At 43.8% G+C, this 16748-nt stretch overlaps 1 protein-coding gene across 2 annotated transcripts in view; it reads left to right on the top strand.

Moving 5' to 3' along the window:
• Positions 1-16748, top strand: part of LOC139559367 (CUB and sushi domain-containing protein 3-like) — a 700638-nt gene that overhangs the window by 618330 nt on the left and 65560 nt on the right. For both annotated transcript variants that reach the window (XM_071375335.1, XM_071375334.1), the window contains exons 53-55: positions 2412-2585; positions 13261-13434; positions 15075-15260. In XM_071375335.1, coding sequence (XP_071231436.1) covers positions 2412-2585; positions 13261-13434; positions 15075-15260 — 534 coding nt within the window. The remainder of the gene's footprint in view (positions 1-2411; positions 2586-13260; positions 13435-15074; positions 15261-16748) is intronic.

Here is a 16748-nt window from a genome sequence, read left to right as displayed (position 1 = left end):
TCTGTTGTCTGTCTGTGTTTGTGTGAAACAACCAAGACAACATTCTACAGACGCTGTGTTGCCTGTGAAATGTAGGCTATCTTTTGCCCTAAGAATGTTTCTGTTGGTGTGGAGTTATTTTGGTCTTCACCCTCTAATGAACATATGTTTATTGTGGTAAATAGCTTGACTGTCTAACTTCTCTGTGTGCTGGTGCCAAGTCTGTGGAAGCAGGGAGAAGTGTCTATTTTGGGCTTCTTTATTTTCTCTAAAACACGTCTGTGTACAGAAAATACTGTATTTCTGCGACCTGTGTGTTTAAATGAAATCTCCATCCTGTCTCTGTCTGTCTGTCTGTCTGTCTGTCTGTCTGTCTGTCTGTCTGTCTGTCTGTCTGTCTGTCTGTCTGTCTGTCTGTCTGTCTGTCTGTCTGTCTGTCTGTCTGTCTGTCTGTCTGTCTGTCTGTCTGTCTCTGTCTGTCTCTCTGTCTCTGTCTGTCTCTCTGTCTCCGTCTGTCTCTCTGTCTGTCTGTCTGTCTGTCTGTCTGTCTGTCTGTCTGTCTGTCTGTCTGTCTGTCTGTCTGTCTGTCTGTCTGTCTGTCTGTCTGTCTGTCTGTCTGTCTGTCTGTCTGTCTGTCAGTACAAGACTTCTCTCAACAACACAAACGTTTCAATTTAAGGGCGTTATTGGCATGGGAAACATATGTTAACATTGCCAAAGCAAGTGAAGTAGATAATAAACAAAAGTGAAATAAACAATAAAAATAAACAGTAAACATTACACTCACAGAAGTTCCAAAAGTATAAAGACGTTTAAAATGTCATTATGTCTATATACAGTGTTGTAACGATGTGCTAATAGTTCAAGTACAAAAGGGAAAATATTAAAAAAAATATATGGGTTGTATTTACAATGGTGTTTTTCACTGGTTGCACTTATCTTGTGACAACAGGTCACAAATCTTGCTGCTGTGATGGCACACTGGTATTTCACCCAGTAGATATGAGTTTATCAAAATGTGGTTTGTTTTTTATTATTATTTATTTGTGGATCTGTGCAATCTGAGGGATATATGTGCTTCTAATATGGTCATACATTTGACAGGAGGTTAGGAAGTGCATCTCAATTCCCACCTAATTTTGTGGGCAATGTGCACATAGCCTGTCTTCTCTTGAGAGCCAGGTCTGCCTACTGAGGCCTTTCTCAATAGCAAGGTTATGCTCACTGAGTCTGTACATAGTCAAAGCTTTCCTTAAGTTTGGGTCAGTCACAGTGGTCAGGTATTCTGCCACTGTGTACTCTCTGTTTAGGGCCAGATAGCATTCTACTGTAGTTTGCTCTGTTATTTGTTAATTACTTGACACATTGGAAATAAGTATATTTTTGTTTTCTCATCATTTGATTGGGTCTAATTGTGTTGCTGTCCTGGGGCTCTGTGTGGTCTGTTTGTGTTTGTGACAGAGCTCCAGGACCAGCTTGCTTAGGGGACTCTTCTCCCTGTTCATCTCTCTGTAGGTGATGGCTTTGTTATAGAAGGTTTGGGAATCGCTTCCTTTTAGGTGGTTGTAGAATTGAACTGCTCTTTTTTTGGATTTGGTTAATTAGTGGGTATCAACAGCATTATTTGCTGTTTTACGTTGTACACAGGGGATATGTTTGCAGAATTCTGCATGCAGAGTCTCAATCTGGTGTTTGTCCCATTTTGTGAATTCTTGATTGGTGAGCAGACCCCAGACCTCACAACCATAAAGGGCAATGAGTTCTATAACTGATTCAAGTATTTTTAGCCAGATCCTAATTGGTATGTCGAATTTTATGTTCCTTTTGATGGCATAGAATGCCCTTCTTGCCTTGTCTCTCAGATTATTCACAGCTTTGTGGAAGTTACCTGTGGCGCTGATGTTTAGGCCGAGGTATGTATAGTTTTTTGTGTGCTCTAGGGTAACAGTGTCAAGGTGGAATTTGTATTTGTGGTCCTGGCAACTGGACCTTTTTTGGAACACCATTATTTTTGCCTTACTGAGATTTACTGTCAGGGCCCAGGTCTGACAGAATATGTGCAGAAGATCTAGGTGCTGCTGTAGGCCCTCCTTGGTTGGTGACAGAAGCACCAGATCATCAGCAAACAGTAGACATTTGACTTCAGATTCTAGTAGGGTGAGGCCGGGTGCTGCAGATTGTTCTAGTGCCCTCGCCATTTTGCTTATATATATGTTGAAGAGGGTGAGGCTTAAGCTGCAGCCCTGTCTCACCCCACGGCCCTGTGGAAAGAAATGTGTTTGTTTTTTGCCTCTCTCTGAGAGTAGTTTCTTCCTCTCTCTAGCTGTTATGTGTCTGTTTCAGTGAAAACACCATCTCTCTCTCCCCCCTTCTATGTCTCCCCCTCTCCCTTTTCCTCTCTCTTAACTTTTTCCCTTTGTGTTTCTCTCCAGCGGGCCACTGTGGTATTCCAGAGACCATAGTGAATGGTCAGGTGATTGGGGAGAACTTTGGCTACAGGGAGACGGTGGTGTACCAGTGCATCCCAGGCTTCCGCCTCATCGGCTCCTCAGTGCGGATCTGCCTGCAGGACCACAACTGGTCTGGACAGCTGCCTTCCTGCGTGTGTGAGTGTCCTTCTCTCGCTCTCTGTTTTTCTCTCTTTGTTTTTCTCTTTATCTCTCTGTCTCTTTATATCTATTTGTTTCCCTGTATGTATTGCACACTTTATATCTCTCTTCATCTCTCAAGTTCTCTCACTTTTGTCGCACACCAACCACCTCTCAAGTGCTTTGAGGAACTGCCTCAGAATATCTCCAGTCTCAGTACCCATCCCACCTTTCAATACCTTTTTTATCAGTTTTCCAATTAAGTCTTATAAGTAGTTGATTACTGAAGTCTGGATCACTTTTGTGTGGTTAATGAGTTGACGAATAATACTGTTTTAGAGTGTTAAGGGAAATAGAGAGTTGAAGTTGAGTGTGGACCTGCGTCACTACACTGACGATTCGAGTGCCCCTTCAGAGAGCTCCCTCAGGTCACAAAGATCCCTGGAATTTAAAGCATTCTCATCGTTCTCTGGCCGTTTTCATCTCAATATCAAATCATTTCTGGGTAACAATTAAGTACCTTACTGTGATTGTTTTAAATTAAAATGGTCAAAAATAAACAAAAATAGCTTATTAGCAAAGAACTATTTCTCAAACAAGAATTGTACTAGGACTGTCTGGGAGTGATCTGAGTGGGGAGGGGAAACTGAAAACTGTCTGTTATTGTCAGAGAGATTTTAAACTCTCTTTCTTATTGGTCTATTAACTAATTTACCACCTGGTGATTTTTTTAATTTAACATTTAACATTTATTTCTCCAGGAAAAGCCCATTGAGACCCATAGTCTCTTTTTCAAGGGAGGCCTGGCCAAGAAGGCAGCAACAATCAATTCATTACATAATTAAAACATACAACAATACAATACAACAACATGATCCAGCCTAAAAAAAGCATTTACACTCCTCCGTAACAGAGTCTCCCATCAATATTTTTAATTCATTCAGTGGCACTAACATATCTAGACGAAGCATGGATTGTAGATTATTCCATGCGTCTGGTGCACAAGAAGAGAAGGCAGTCTTGCCTAATACTGTGAATGTCCTGGGTACTTTAAGTAGCAGCCACCTAGCAAACTGGGTATGGTACCTGCTGGGGGTGAAGGAGACCAGACTACAGAGGTGAAGAGGGAGTTTACCTGCTGGTGGTGAAGGAGACCAGACTACAGAGGTAAATAGGGAGTTTACCCAAAAGGGCTTTGTAGATGAACACATACAAATGTATATTTCTGCGCATATAAAGTGAGGTCCAACCTACCATTTGGTACAATGTGCAATGGTGGGTGAGTGACTTGGCATTTGTAATAAAGCTCAAGGATGCATGATAAACAAAGTCCGGTCTCTGTAAGACGAAGGAGGCTGCATGCATATACAACAAGTCACCATAATCAACTACAGAGAGAAAAGTGGCCTGAACAAGCTTCTTTCTTGCCATAAGCGGGAAGCAAGCCTTATTACGTAAATGAAACCCAATTTTAAGATCATTTAGAGTTCCATGGTCAACCTGATTATGCCTCTCACCTATGACTCTCATCAACAAAGACAGTTATTTATTTTGTTGTGTTTTATAGCTAATCATGACCGAATTATGTAGATTTCATAGAAGATATTTGTCATATAGGGTTGGTGGATGAACCACATGTCATAGTTACAGTATATACCAATAGATTAAACCATATAGTTTTAAAAAAGTATTATTATTTATTTATTTTTAACATTTACCTCTTTTTCTCCCCAATTTCGTGATATCCAATTGGTAGTTACAGTCTTGTCCCATTGCTGCAACTCCTCTACGGACTCGGGAGAGGCGAAGGTCGAGAGCCATGCATCCTCTGAAACACGACCCTGCCACACTGCTCGCTTAATCCAGAAGCCAGCCGCACCAATGTGTCGGAGGAAACACCGTCCGACTGGCGACCGAGGTCAGGTTGCAGGCGCCCGACCCACCACAAAGAGTTGCTAGAGCGCGATGGGACAAGGAAATCCCGGCCAGCCAAACCCTCCCCTAACCAAGACGGCGCTGGGCCAATTGTGCGCCGCCTCATGGGTCTCCCGGTCACGGCCGGCTGTGACACAGCCTGGGAGCTTTAAAAACAATATGTTTCTATATTCTGTTATCAAGCCATATTGCCAAAAACAATATGTTTCCTATAGGCTGTAAGCAAACCATGTATGGTCCGATAACATTGTCTCTCTCTCTCTCTCTCTCCGGCAGTAACCATGGTGATGATGAACCGTGTTTTTATGAAGACAATATGCTGCGTAAAGCTAGCAGCACTTTAAACAGAAATAGCTACTGGAGACATAAGAGTGTCAGGGCCATTTTCCTACTGAAATGGTAGTGGCCTTACCACCTCAACTGGCTATCACAAAGACTAGGCCTCTGGCTCACTGATGAACCATGCATCTAGGCCAACACTTCTTTATGGAAAATATGATAATATTCATTCCCTTGGGTGAGGTGTGTGTGTGTGTGTGTGTGTGTGTGTGTGTGTGTGTGTGTGTGTGTGTGTGTGTGTGTGTGTGTGTGTGTGTGTGTGTGTGTGTGTGTGTGTGTGTGTGTGTGTGTGTGTGTGTGTGTGTGTGTGTGTGTGTGTGTGTGTGTGTGTGTGTGTGTGTGTGTGTGTGTGTGTGTGTGATATCTGTAGATGTGAGGTTGAGCTCAGTTATTTTAACGTGCAATGATGAGGTTTTAAATTCCGGTTATAGACGGTGCTCAATAGAAGGGGAAATTGCTTCTGTGCAAAGAGAAACAAATTACATTTCTAATTATGCAAATGTACTGCGGTTGTTTTCCGCGAGAGAGAGGTGAGAAGGAGACAGAAGTGAGGAATCACTTTTTACAGACACTGAGACCTCCTCAGGTTATCCCTCATAGGCTTTGTGGTCCATGGGCTAGCCCATCTTTAGCTCAGTGGGCTGGTCTGAATTGTTTCGTTTTTTTGCAAAGAATTATCATTATTTGGCTAATAATGGAGGCCTCAAGGAAAATAAATGTTTAGTGTGTTAGAAATGCCGGGCCGACATCTGGTCCCTGTCAGTCCGTGAGAGAATCTTCTAGACCTCAGTGCAGAAAGAGACAGATGTGGATCTCACCTTATTTCCTGCTGCTTCAAGTTATGTTTTAACTTCTATGACATACACGAGACAGAGACTTTATATCCTACTTATCGTGCGATGCCTACAACGTTAAAACAGTGAAGAATATTAACACATAAACATTTATTTTCACTGACAAATCACATCAATAAAAGTAAATGCAACATTGTTAATCCGGGTTCATAAAAAAACATGTATTGTCTGCAGTAGGGTAGAGAAGGCATGTCTGGGGTGGAATGAAGCTTAGTAGTTAACTGTACAAGGCTGGGCTGTGAGTTCTGACTGAGGTGACTGTACTCTGCCAGGCTGGCTGACAGAGGAAAGACCGTAAAGGATTACTGTTATCTAGTCCCCAAAATAGTGGAGAGAAGGTGGAAGTAATCTGCCGTGTCTACTAACTGCCTGTGTGCTCCTACACACGTCAAAACATGCCATGAGTAAGCACAGTGGGGCTGGGGGTTTTCACGATGTCACACACAGATTGACACACAGACGCCACACACACACCCCTGCTGTTACACACACACTTTCAATATTAGCAGCTTACTAGGGCACACACACTTGGAGTTAGGGCCTTCACACTCCAACACTCACACACTCACTTCCAGACCAACACGCGTTCACTCACCCATAGACTCAGCCCCGTAACACACTGACTTCCAGACCAACACACGATCACTCACCCATAGACTCAGCCCCCTAACAAGCTCCCAGTCTTACTCTCTGGGCTTTAGACCCCCCCCCCCCTCTCTCTCTCTCTCAATTCAATTTCAATTTAAGGGCGTTATTGGCATGGGAAACATATGTTAACAATGCCAAAGCAAGTGAAGTAGATAATAAACAAAAGTGAAATAAACAATAAAAATGAAAAGTAAACATTACACTCACAGATGTTCCAAAATAATAAAGACATTTCAAATGTCATATTATGTCTATATACAGTGTTGTAACAATGTGCAAATAGTTAAAGTACAAAAGGGAAAATAAATAAACATAAATATGGGTTGTATTTACAATGGTGTTTGTTCTTCACAGGTTGCCCTTTTCTTGTGGCAACAGGTCACAAATCTTGCTGCTGTGATGGCACACTGGTATTTCACCCAGTAGATATAGGAGTTTATCAAAATTGGGTTTGTTTTTGAGTTCTTTGTGGATCTGTGTAATCTGAGGGAAATATGTGCCTCCAAAATGGTCATACATTTGGCAGGTGGTTAGAAAGTGCAGCTCAGGCCTCCGGACTGGTGCAGTGGTCTAAGGCACTGCATCGCAGTGCTAGCTGTACCACTAGAGATCCTGGTTCGAGTCCAGACTCTGTTGCAGCCGGCCGGGACCAGGATATCTATGGGGTGGCGCACAATTGGCCCAGCGTCGTCCGGGTTAGGGGAGGGTTTGGCCTGCAGGGATGTTTTTGTCCCATCGCGCACTAGCGACTCCTGTGGCGAGCCGGGCGCAATGCACACTGACACGGTCTCCAGGTGTACAGTGTTTCCTCTGACACATTGGTGCGGCTGGCTTCCGTATTAAGAGGGTGTTGTGTCAAGAAGCAGTGCGGCATGGCTGGGTTGTGTTTCGGAGGACGCACAGCTCTCGACTTTCGCCTCTCCCAAGTCCGTACGGGAGTTGCAGCGATGGGACGAGACTGTAACTACCAATTGGATACCCCGAAATTGGGGAGAAAAAGGAAGTGCAGCTCAGTTTCCAACCACTTTTTGTGGGCAGTGTGCACCTAGCCTGTCTTCTCTTGAGAGCCAGGTCTGACTATGGCGGCCTTTCTCAATAGCAAGGCTATGCTTACTGAGTCTGTACATAGTCTAAGCTTTCCTTAAGTTTGGGTCAGTCACAGTGGACAGGTATTCTGCCACTGTGTACTCTCTGTTTAGGGCCAAATAACATTCCAGTTTGCTCAGTTTTTTTGTAATTTTTTTCCAATGTGTCAAGTAATTATTTTTTGTTTTCTCATGATTTTGTTGGATCTAATTGTGTTGCTGTCCTGGGGCTCTGTGGGGCCTGTTTGTGTTTGTGAACAGAGCCCCAGGACCAGCTTGCTTGGGGGACTCTTCTCCCTGTTCATCTCTCTGTAGGTGATGGCTTTGTTATAGAAGGTTTGGGAATCGCTTCCTTTTAGGTGGTTGTAGAATTGAACTGCTCTTTTCTGGATTTTGATAATTAGCGGGTACCGGCCTAATTCTGCTCTGCATGCATTATTTGATCCTAATTGGTATGTTGAATTTTATATTCCTTTTGATGGCATAGAATGCCTTTCTTGCCTTGTCTCTCAGCTCATTCACAGCTGATGCTCAGGCCGAGGTATGTATAGTTTTTTGAGTGTTCTAGGGCAACGGTGTCAAGATGGAACTTGTATTTGTGGTCCTGGGGGCTGGATTTTTTTGGGAACACCATTATTTTTGTATTACTGAGATTTACTGTGATGGCTCAGGTCTGACAGAATCTGTGCAGAAGATCTACTCTAGGTGCTGCTGTTGGCCATCCTCGGTTGGTGACAGAAGCACCAGATCATCAGCAAACAATAGACATTTGATTTCAGATTCTAGTAGGGTGAGGCCGGGTGCTGCAGACTGTTCTAGTGCCCTCGCCAATTCTTTGATATATACAGTTGAAGTCGGAAGTTTACATACAACTTTACATACAAGTTTACATACAACAGCCAAATACATTTAAACTCAGTTTTCACAATTGCTGACATTTAAATCCTAGTAAAAACTCCCTGTCTTAGGTCAGTTAGGATCACCATTTTATTTTAAGAATGTGAAATGTCAGAATAGTAGAAGAGAGAATGATTAATTTCAGCTTTTATTTCTTTCATCACATTCCCAGTGGCTCAGAAGTTTACATACACTCAATTAGTATTTGGTAGCATTGCCTTTAAATTGTTTAACTTAGGTCAAATGTCTCAGGTAGCCTTCCACAAGCTTCCCACAATAAGTTGGGTGACTTTTTGCCCATTCCTCCTGACAGAGCTGGTGTAACTGAGTCAGGTTTGTAGGCCTCCTTGCTCACACAAGCTTTTTCAGTTCTGCCCACAAAGTTTCTACAGGGTTGAGGTCAGGGCTTTGTATAGCCACTCCAATACCTTGACTTTGTTGTCCTTAAGCCATTTTGCCACAACTTTGGAAGTATGCTTGGGGTCATTGTCCATTTGGAAGACCCATTTGCGACCAAGCTTTAACCTCCTGACTGATGTCTTGAGATGTTGCTTCAATATACCTACATAATTTCCCTTCCTCATGTTGCCATCTATTTTGTGAAGTGCACCAGTCCCTCCTGCAGCAAAGCACCCCCACAACATGATGCTGCCACCCCCTTGCTTCACGGTTGGGATGGTGTTCTTCTGCTTGCAAGCCTCCCCCTTTTTCCTCCAAACATAACGATGGTCATTATTGCCAAACAGTTCTATTTTTGTTTCATCAGACCAGAGGACATTTCCAAAAAGTACAATCTTTGTCCCCATGTGCAGTTGTAAACCGTAGTCTGGCTTTTTTATGGCGGTTTTGGAGCAGTGGCTTCTTCCTTGCTGAGCGGCCTTTCAGGTTATGTCGATATAGGACTCGTTTTACTGTGGATATAGATACTTTTGTAACTGTTTCCTCCAGCATCTTCACAAGGTCCTTTGCTGTTCTGGGATTGATTTGTACCTTTCGCACTAAAGTACGTTCATCTCTAGGAGACAGAACGCGTCTCCTTCCTGAGCGGTATGATGGCTGCGTGGTCCCATGGTGTTTATACTTGCGTACTATTGTTTGTACAGATGAACGTGGCACCTTCAGGCATTTGGAAATTGCTCCCAAGGATGAACCAGACTTGTGGAGGTCTACAATTTTTTTTCTGAGGTCTTGGCTGATTTCTTTTGATTTTACCATGATGTCAAGCAAAGAGGCACTGAGTTTGAAGGTAGGCCTTGAAATACATCCACAGGTACACCTCCAATTGACTCAAATGATGTCAATTAGCCTATCAGAAGCTTCTAAAGCCATGACATAATTTTCTGGAATTTTCCAAGCTGTTTAAAGGCACAGTCAACTTAGTGTATGTAAACTTCTGACCCACTGGAATTGTGATACAGTGAATTATAAGTGAAATAATCTGTCTGTAAACAATTGTAGGAAAAATCACTTGTATCATGCACAAAGTAGATGTCCTAACCGACTTGCCAAAACTATAGTTTGTTAACAATACATTTGTGGAGTGGTTGAAAAATGAGTTTTAATGACTCCAACCTAAGTGTATGTAAACTTCCGACTTCAACTGTATATGTTGAAGAGGGTGGGGCTTAAGCTGCATCCCTGTCTCACCCCATGGCCCTTTGGAAAGAAATTTGTATTTTTTGCCAATTTTATCCGCACACTTGTTGTTTGTGTACATGGATTTTATAATGTCTCTCTCTATCCCTATCCCTCTGCCTCTCTCTCTCTTTCTCTCTGTCCCTCTGTGTATCTCTGTCCCATCCTCTTGTCTCTCTCTCTGGCTCAATCTCTGGTCTATTATCTAATTTCATAAGTCCCAGGCTCCAACTCACTGATAAAGTCCCACAGTCAGGCCCCTCTTACAGTATCCCACTTAGGCTAATGGCCCATAGCCCCATTCATAGGCCCATAACAACTAGTTTCTCCCCTTCCAGGATCCATGCCTCCAAGACAGGATGAGAAAGGCCTCCCGATGCCTCCCAGAGCTATAGAGAGGATCACTATGAGCACTATGCCATCACTTCTGCATCGCTCGGCAAATGCCTGCAATTGAGCACAACTAATGTGGTTTTGGCCATTGGCATGAAAATGGCCGCCATCCATTGGATTAGCCATTCAGATGAGCTGCCAGACGGCCATTGAGTTTAGACCAGAGGGATCTGATGGGGAATGACACTATTTAGGGCAATAGTCCAGGATGGGGCAATAAAACAGCTCTTTGCCGTTTGTTCTCCTGAATATCAGTTTCAGAGGTGACTGAGACCATAAAAATTGAATGAGACACTCAAAATGTCCACCAGTCTACCCATGATGGCGTCATTGACTTGAATGGGGAGGCCTGTTCTATTCATTCTAGTTCTGTGATTGAGACATCCTGGCTGAACACGTGATAGTCTAGCCCCTAGCCTATTGATAACCGAGCCACACAGCTCTATTGCAGATCTTATTGGAAGCTTACTGTTTTGTCCAGTCTATTGCACAGTAAGTGAATGTGAGCTGAGGCTGCGTTCAAGCTCCACTGGTTTCTTTTTGGTTTCAATTCCCTGTTCAAGGTCTGACTATGCTATTTCTATGGTCTCAAACTCAATAGGTGTATTTTTGCAGTGAACAAATGAGCACCCAGTGGACTATTACCTGGTGGATTATAAATTAAAAGTGACCTTACCTGTTATCCATTACATATGAATCAATATGTAATGTCAATGTTACCCTTTTATACAGTACATTAGATACAGTAAGAATCACTATGTAATGTCAATGTTACCCTTTTATACAGTACATTAGATACAGTAGGAATCAATATGGAATTTCAATTTCAATGTAAATTCTCTCTCTCTCTTTCTCTGTCTCTCTCTCTCTTTCTGTTTTTCTCTGTCTTACTCTCCCTCTACCCCCTCTCCTTCTCTCTCTCCCTCTTTCAATTCAATTAATTTCAATGTAAGGGCTTTATTGGCATGGGAACCATATGTTTACATTGCCAAGCAAATGAAATAGATAATAAACAAAAGTGAAATAAACAATAAAACATATTTTACATTAAACATTACACTCACAAAAGTTCCAAAAGAATAAAGACATTTCAAATGTCATATTATGTGCAAATAGTTAAAGTACAAAGGGGAAAATAAATACAGTTGAAGTTGGAAGTTTACATACACCTTAGCCAAATACATTTAAACTCAGTTTTCCACAATTTCTGACATTTAATCCAAGTAATAATTCCCTGTTTTAGGTCAGTCAGGATAACCACTTTATTTTAAGAATGTGAAATGTCAGAATAATAGAAGAGAGAATTATTTCTTTCAGCTTTTATTTCTTTCATCACATTCCCAGTGGCTCAGAAGTTCACATACACTCAATTAGTATTTGGTAGCATTGCCTTAAATTTTTTTAACTTGGGTCAAACGTTTCGGGTAGCTTTCCACAAGCTTGTCACAATAAATTGGGTGAATTTTGGCCCATTCCTCCTGACAGAGCTGGTGTAACGGAGTCATTTTTGTAGGTCTCCTTGCTCGCACATGCTTTTTCAGTTCTGCCCACACATTTTCTATAGGATTGAGGTCAGGGCTTTGTGATGGCCACTCCAGTACCTTTGCTTTGTTGTCCTTATGCCATTTTGCCACAACTTTGGAAGTGTGCTTGGGGTCATTGTCCATTTGGAAGACATCTTGAGATGTTGCTTCAATATATCCACATAATTTTCCATCCTTGTGATGCCATCTATTTTGTGAAGTGGACCTGTCCCTCCTGCAGCAAAGCACAACATGATGCTGCCACCCCCGTGCTTCACGGTTGGGATGGTGTTCTTTGGCTTGCAAGCCTCCCCCTTTTTCCTCCAAACATAACGATGGTCATTATGGCCAAACAATTCTATTTTTGTTTCATCTGACCAGAGGACATTTCTCCAAAAAGTACAATCTTTGTCCCCATGTGCAGTTGTAAACCGTAGTCTGGCTTTTTTATGGCGGTTTTGGAGCAGTGGCTTCTTCCTTGCTGAGCGGCCTTTCAGGTTATGTCGATATAGGACTCGTTTTACTGTGGATATAGATACTTTTGTAACTGTTTCCTCCAGCATCTTCACAAGGTCCTTTGCTGTTGTTCTCGGATTGATTTGCACTTTTTACACCAAAGTACGTTCCTCTGTAGGAGACAGAACGCGTCTCCTTCCTGAGCGGTATGGCAGCTGCGTGGTCCCATGGTGTTTATACTTGCGTACTATTGTTTGTACAGATGAACATGGTACCTTCAGGCATTTGAAAATTGCTCCCAAGGATGAATCAGACTTGTGGAGGTCTACAATTTTTTTTATGAGGTCTTGGCTGATTTCTTTAGATTTTCCCATGATGTCAAGCAAAGAGGCACTGAGTTTGAAGGTAGGCCTTGAAATACATCCACAGGTACACCTCCAATTGACAAAATGATGTCAATTAGCCTATCAGAAGCTTCTAAAGCCATGACATCATTTTCTGGAATTTTCCAAGCTGTTTAAAGGCACATTCAACTTAGTGTATGTAAACTTCTGACCCACTGGAATTGTGATACAATGAATTATAAGTGAAATAATCTGTCGGTAAACAATTGTAGGAAAAATCACTTGTGTCATGCACAAAGTAGATGTCCTAACCGACTTGCCTAAACTATAGTTTGTTAACAAGAAATTTGTGGAGTGGTTGAAAAATGAGTTTTAATGACTACAACCTAAGTGTATGTAAACTTCCGACTTCAACTGTAAACATAAATATGGGTTGTATTTACAATGGTGTTTGTTCTTCACTGGTTGCACTTTTCTTGTGGCAACAGAACCTCCTTTCTCTATCTATCCCCCCCTCTCTCGCCCTCTCTTTCCAGGGCTCATTTGAAAATAATCTTGTAATTTCTCTCTCTCTCTCCCCCCAGCTATCAGCTGTGGACACCCGGGCAGCCCTATCTACGGGCGGACCATTGGTAACGGCTTCAATCTGAACGACGTGGTGAGCTTCTCCTGCAACATGGGCTACGTGATGGAGGGGCCCTCAAGGGCCCAGTGCCAGGCCACGCGCCAGTGGAGCCAGCCACCACCAACGTGTAAAGGTGGGGAAAAAAGTTGAGTCTTCTATTCACACGGAGTATGCTTGCCTGATCACTGCAGTGCACTCTGGGTAAGATGGGGAAGAAGGAGGAATCTTGGTTTGTAGTGGGCTTGTAATCAATCAGGTAGCAGCACCACAGCAGGACAACGGCCTCTGTGTAGGGTGAATGGTTGCTCTGTGTGAATTGTGGTTGTGGTGAATTAGGGTCATAGCCAACACGGCCTCTTGAACATCAGTAGATATGATTGTGGTGGTATCACTGACCTCTATAGGGTGTATCAATGGTTGTGTTGACCCCATGCATGACACTGTGATTTTGCGACCTTGTGTTTGATGTGTTATTAATGTATAATATAATATTCAGAATATGTTGAAGGGGTGTGGGGTGATTATCTGAAAACCATCTGGTTGTTCCTTTATATAGGAGTCTTCCCCTGAGGAAACCAGGGGCTAAGTCCAGGTCAGACTGCTATTGGACAAGCCCTGAAGTAACCAGAGGCTAAGTCCAGGGTCAGACTGCTATTGGACAAGCCCTGAAGTAACCAGAGGCTAAGTCCAGGGTCAGACTGCTATTGGACAAGCCGTGAAGTAACCAGAGGCTAAGTCCAGGGTCAGACTGCTATTGGACAAGCCCTGAAGTAACCAGAGGCTAAGTCCAGGGTCAGACTGCTATTGGACAAGCCCTGAAATAACCAGAGGCTAAGTCCATGGTCAGACTGCTATTGGACAAGCCCTGAGGAAACCAGGGGCTAAGTCCAGGTCAGACTGCTATTGGACAAGCCCTGAAGTAACCAGAGGCTAAGTCCAGGGTCAGACTGCTATTGGACAAGCCCTGAAGTAACCAGAGGCTAAGTCCAGGGTCAGACTGCTATTGGACAAGCCCTGAGGTAACCAGAGGCTAAGTCCAGGGTCAGACTGCTATTGGACAAGCCCTGAAGTAACCAGAGGCTAAGTCCAGGGTCAGACTGCTATTGGACAAGCCCTGAAATAACCAGAGGCTAAGTCCATGGTCAGACTGATATTGGACAAGCCCTGAGGAAACCAGAGGCTAAGTCCAGGGTCAGACTGCTATTGGACAAGCCCTGAAGTAACCACAGGCTAAGTCCAGGGTCAGACTGCTATTGGACAAGCCCTGAGGAAACCAGAGGCTAAGTCCAGGGTCAGAATGCTATTGGACAAGCCCTGAGGTAACCAGAAACTATGTCCAGGGTCAGAATGCTATTGGACAAGCCCTGCATATCGAACAAACTAGAATCAATTACATTGTATCTGATTGGACTATTTTGGCAAGAGAAAATATAACGCCCACATTGTGTTGGCCTTTGTTGATACCAGTAAATCTATCTTGCAGGTTCTTGAAATTCATAATAAGCCATTGTGCCATGTACTTGCTTGAGATGTGCACACTTATCTATTTTGTATATATTTTTATTATCATTCCTTTTTATCATGCATTAAGATTATGCATTAAGATCAATGGAAGATTGGCGCGAAAATTCCGTTTCATGTTAGGATTTGGCCCTATATGAGTGACTGCAGAAGGTCAAGCGTGTGGTAAGTGTTGGAATGAGTTGATCCCTTCCATGTTTCTGTCAAATAACACATGCTTGTCTTTTTCCCCCTCCGTATCTTCCTCTTCAGTGGTCAACTGCTCCGATCCTGGGATCCCAGCCAACTCCATCAGACAGAGTAAGATAGAACACGGGAACTTCACCTTTGGAACCGTGGTGTTCTACAACTGCAGCCCAGGGTTCTACCTATTCGGTTCACCCGTTCTTACCTGTCAGCCCACGGGACAGTGGGACAAGCCTCTACCGGAGTGCATCGGTGAGTCTGGTGTCACTGTATATGTTACGTCTACCTCTACTCCACCTCTCTGGCGCTCGACAACGGCAGTTTATTCATTATTACGCACACCTGCCACCATCGTTACACACACCTGCACCTCATGAGACTCACCTGGACTTCATCACCATCCTGATTACCTTCTCTATATCTGTCACTCCCTTTGGTTCTTTCCCTAAGCGTAATTGTTTCTGTTCCTGTGTTTTATGTCTGTACGCTACTCGTGTTTCTTGTTTTGTTCCATGTTCCATTATTTATTAAATTCACTCCCTGTACTTGCTTCCCGATTCTTAGCGTACACGTTACAGAATAACGCCTCACCAAGGGGAAGCAACAGGGATCTTTTTTTTTACTGGTGACGTCGGGTCCAAGTGCCACTGCCGAAGCAACTGGTGATGCCTCAGCCGGCTCGTCAGGCTTCCATGCCTCAGCCGGTTTGTCAGATTCCCGTGCCTCGGCCGGCTCGACAGGTTCCCACGCCTCGGCCGGCTCTATGGGTTCCCGTGCCTCGGCCGGCTCTACGGGTTCCCGAGCCTCGGCCGGCTCTACGGGTTCCCATGCCTCGGCCGGCTCTACAGGTTCACGAGCCTCGGCTGGCTCTACGGGTTCCCGAGCCTCGGCCGGCTCTACGGGTTCCCGAGCGTCGGCTGGCTCTACAGGTTCCCGTGCCTCGGCTGGGTCTACGGGTTCCCGTGCCTCGGCTGGCCCGATAGGTTCCCGCGCCTCAGTAGAAGCGACTGGCCTGCTCCTGCGGCTGATGCAGCACGTCAGGGAGGGGGTACTGTCATGTCTACTCCCGCTCCCCCTCTCTGGTGCTCGACGTCGCCAGTTTATTCATTATTACGCACACCTGCCGCCATCGTTACGCGCACCTGCACCTCCTGAGACTCACCTATATCTGTCACTTCCTTACATCTGTACGCTACTCGTGTTTCTTGTTTTGTTCCATGTTCCATTATTTATTAAATTCCCTCCCAGTACTTGCTTCCCGATTCTTAGCGTACACGTTACAGTACATGGTGGAAAGAGACTCAGTAATGTGCACACTGCAATATATGCAAGCATGTGGTATATTAGAGAAGTTTCGACAGTTGAAACATTGTCACCAATAAACCACAGAATTAACCACAGATGGCGGTGTGCGGAGTCTCTTTTTACCATTCACTGAACTTATTTTGATATCCAGCACCTGCTCAAAGACATTGCTCATCTAAAGTGTCCTGTTCCTATAATTTGTTGTCGCTGTCTCACGGTCGGTCTGTCTTTCCCGGAGAGAGACTGCCGACTTGGCAACTTGGCACTCGTGGCTAATTAGCATATTATTCCATTAATTGAAGCTGAATGAGTTGCCTGACCCCCTCTGCTTAAGATCAGTGTTCTATTGAGGGACAGGTGGAACAGCTCTGTGGATATTACACTAATTAGGGATGCCAGATTGGCAGCTGATCCCTCTGTTTTATGGTGTGTATC

The sequence above is a fragment of the Salvelinus alpinus genome, chromosome 29 (genome assembly GCF_045679555.1).
Source record: "Salvelinus alpinus chromosome 29, SLU_Salpinus.1, whole genome shotgun sequence".
NCBI classification, from domain to species: Eukaryota; Metazoa; Chordata; class Actinopteri; order Salmoniformes; family Salmonidae; genus Salvelinus; species Salvelinus alpinus.
Note: the sequence above shows the minus strand (reverse complement) of the source record. Positions and strands in the feature narration are given on the sequence as shown.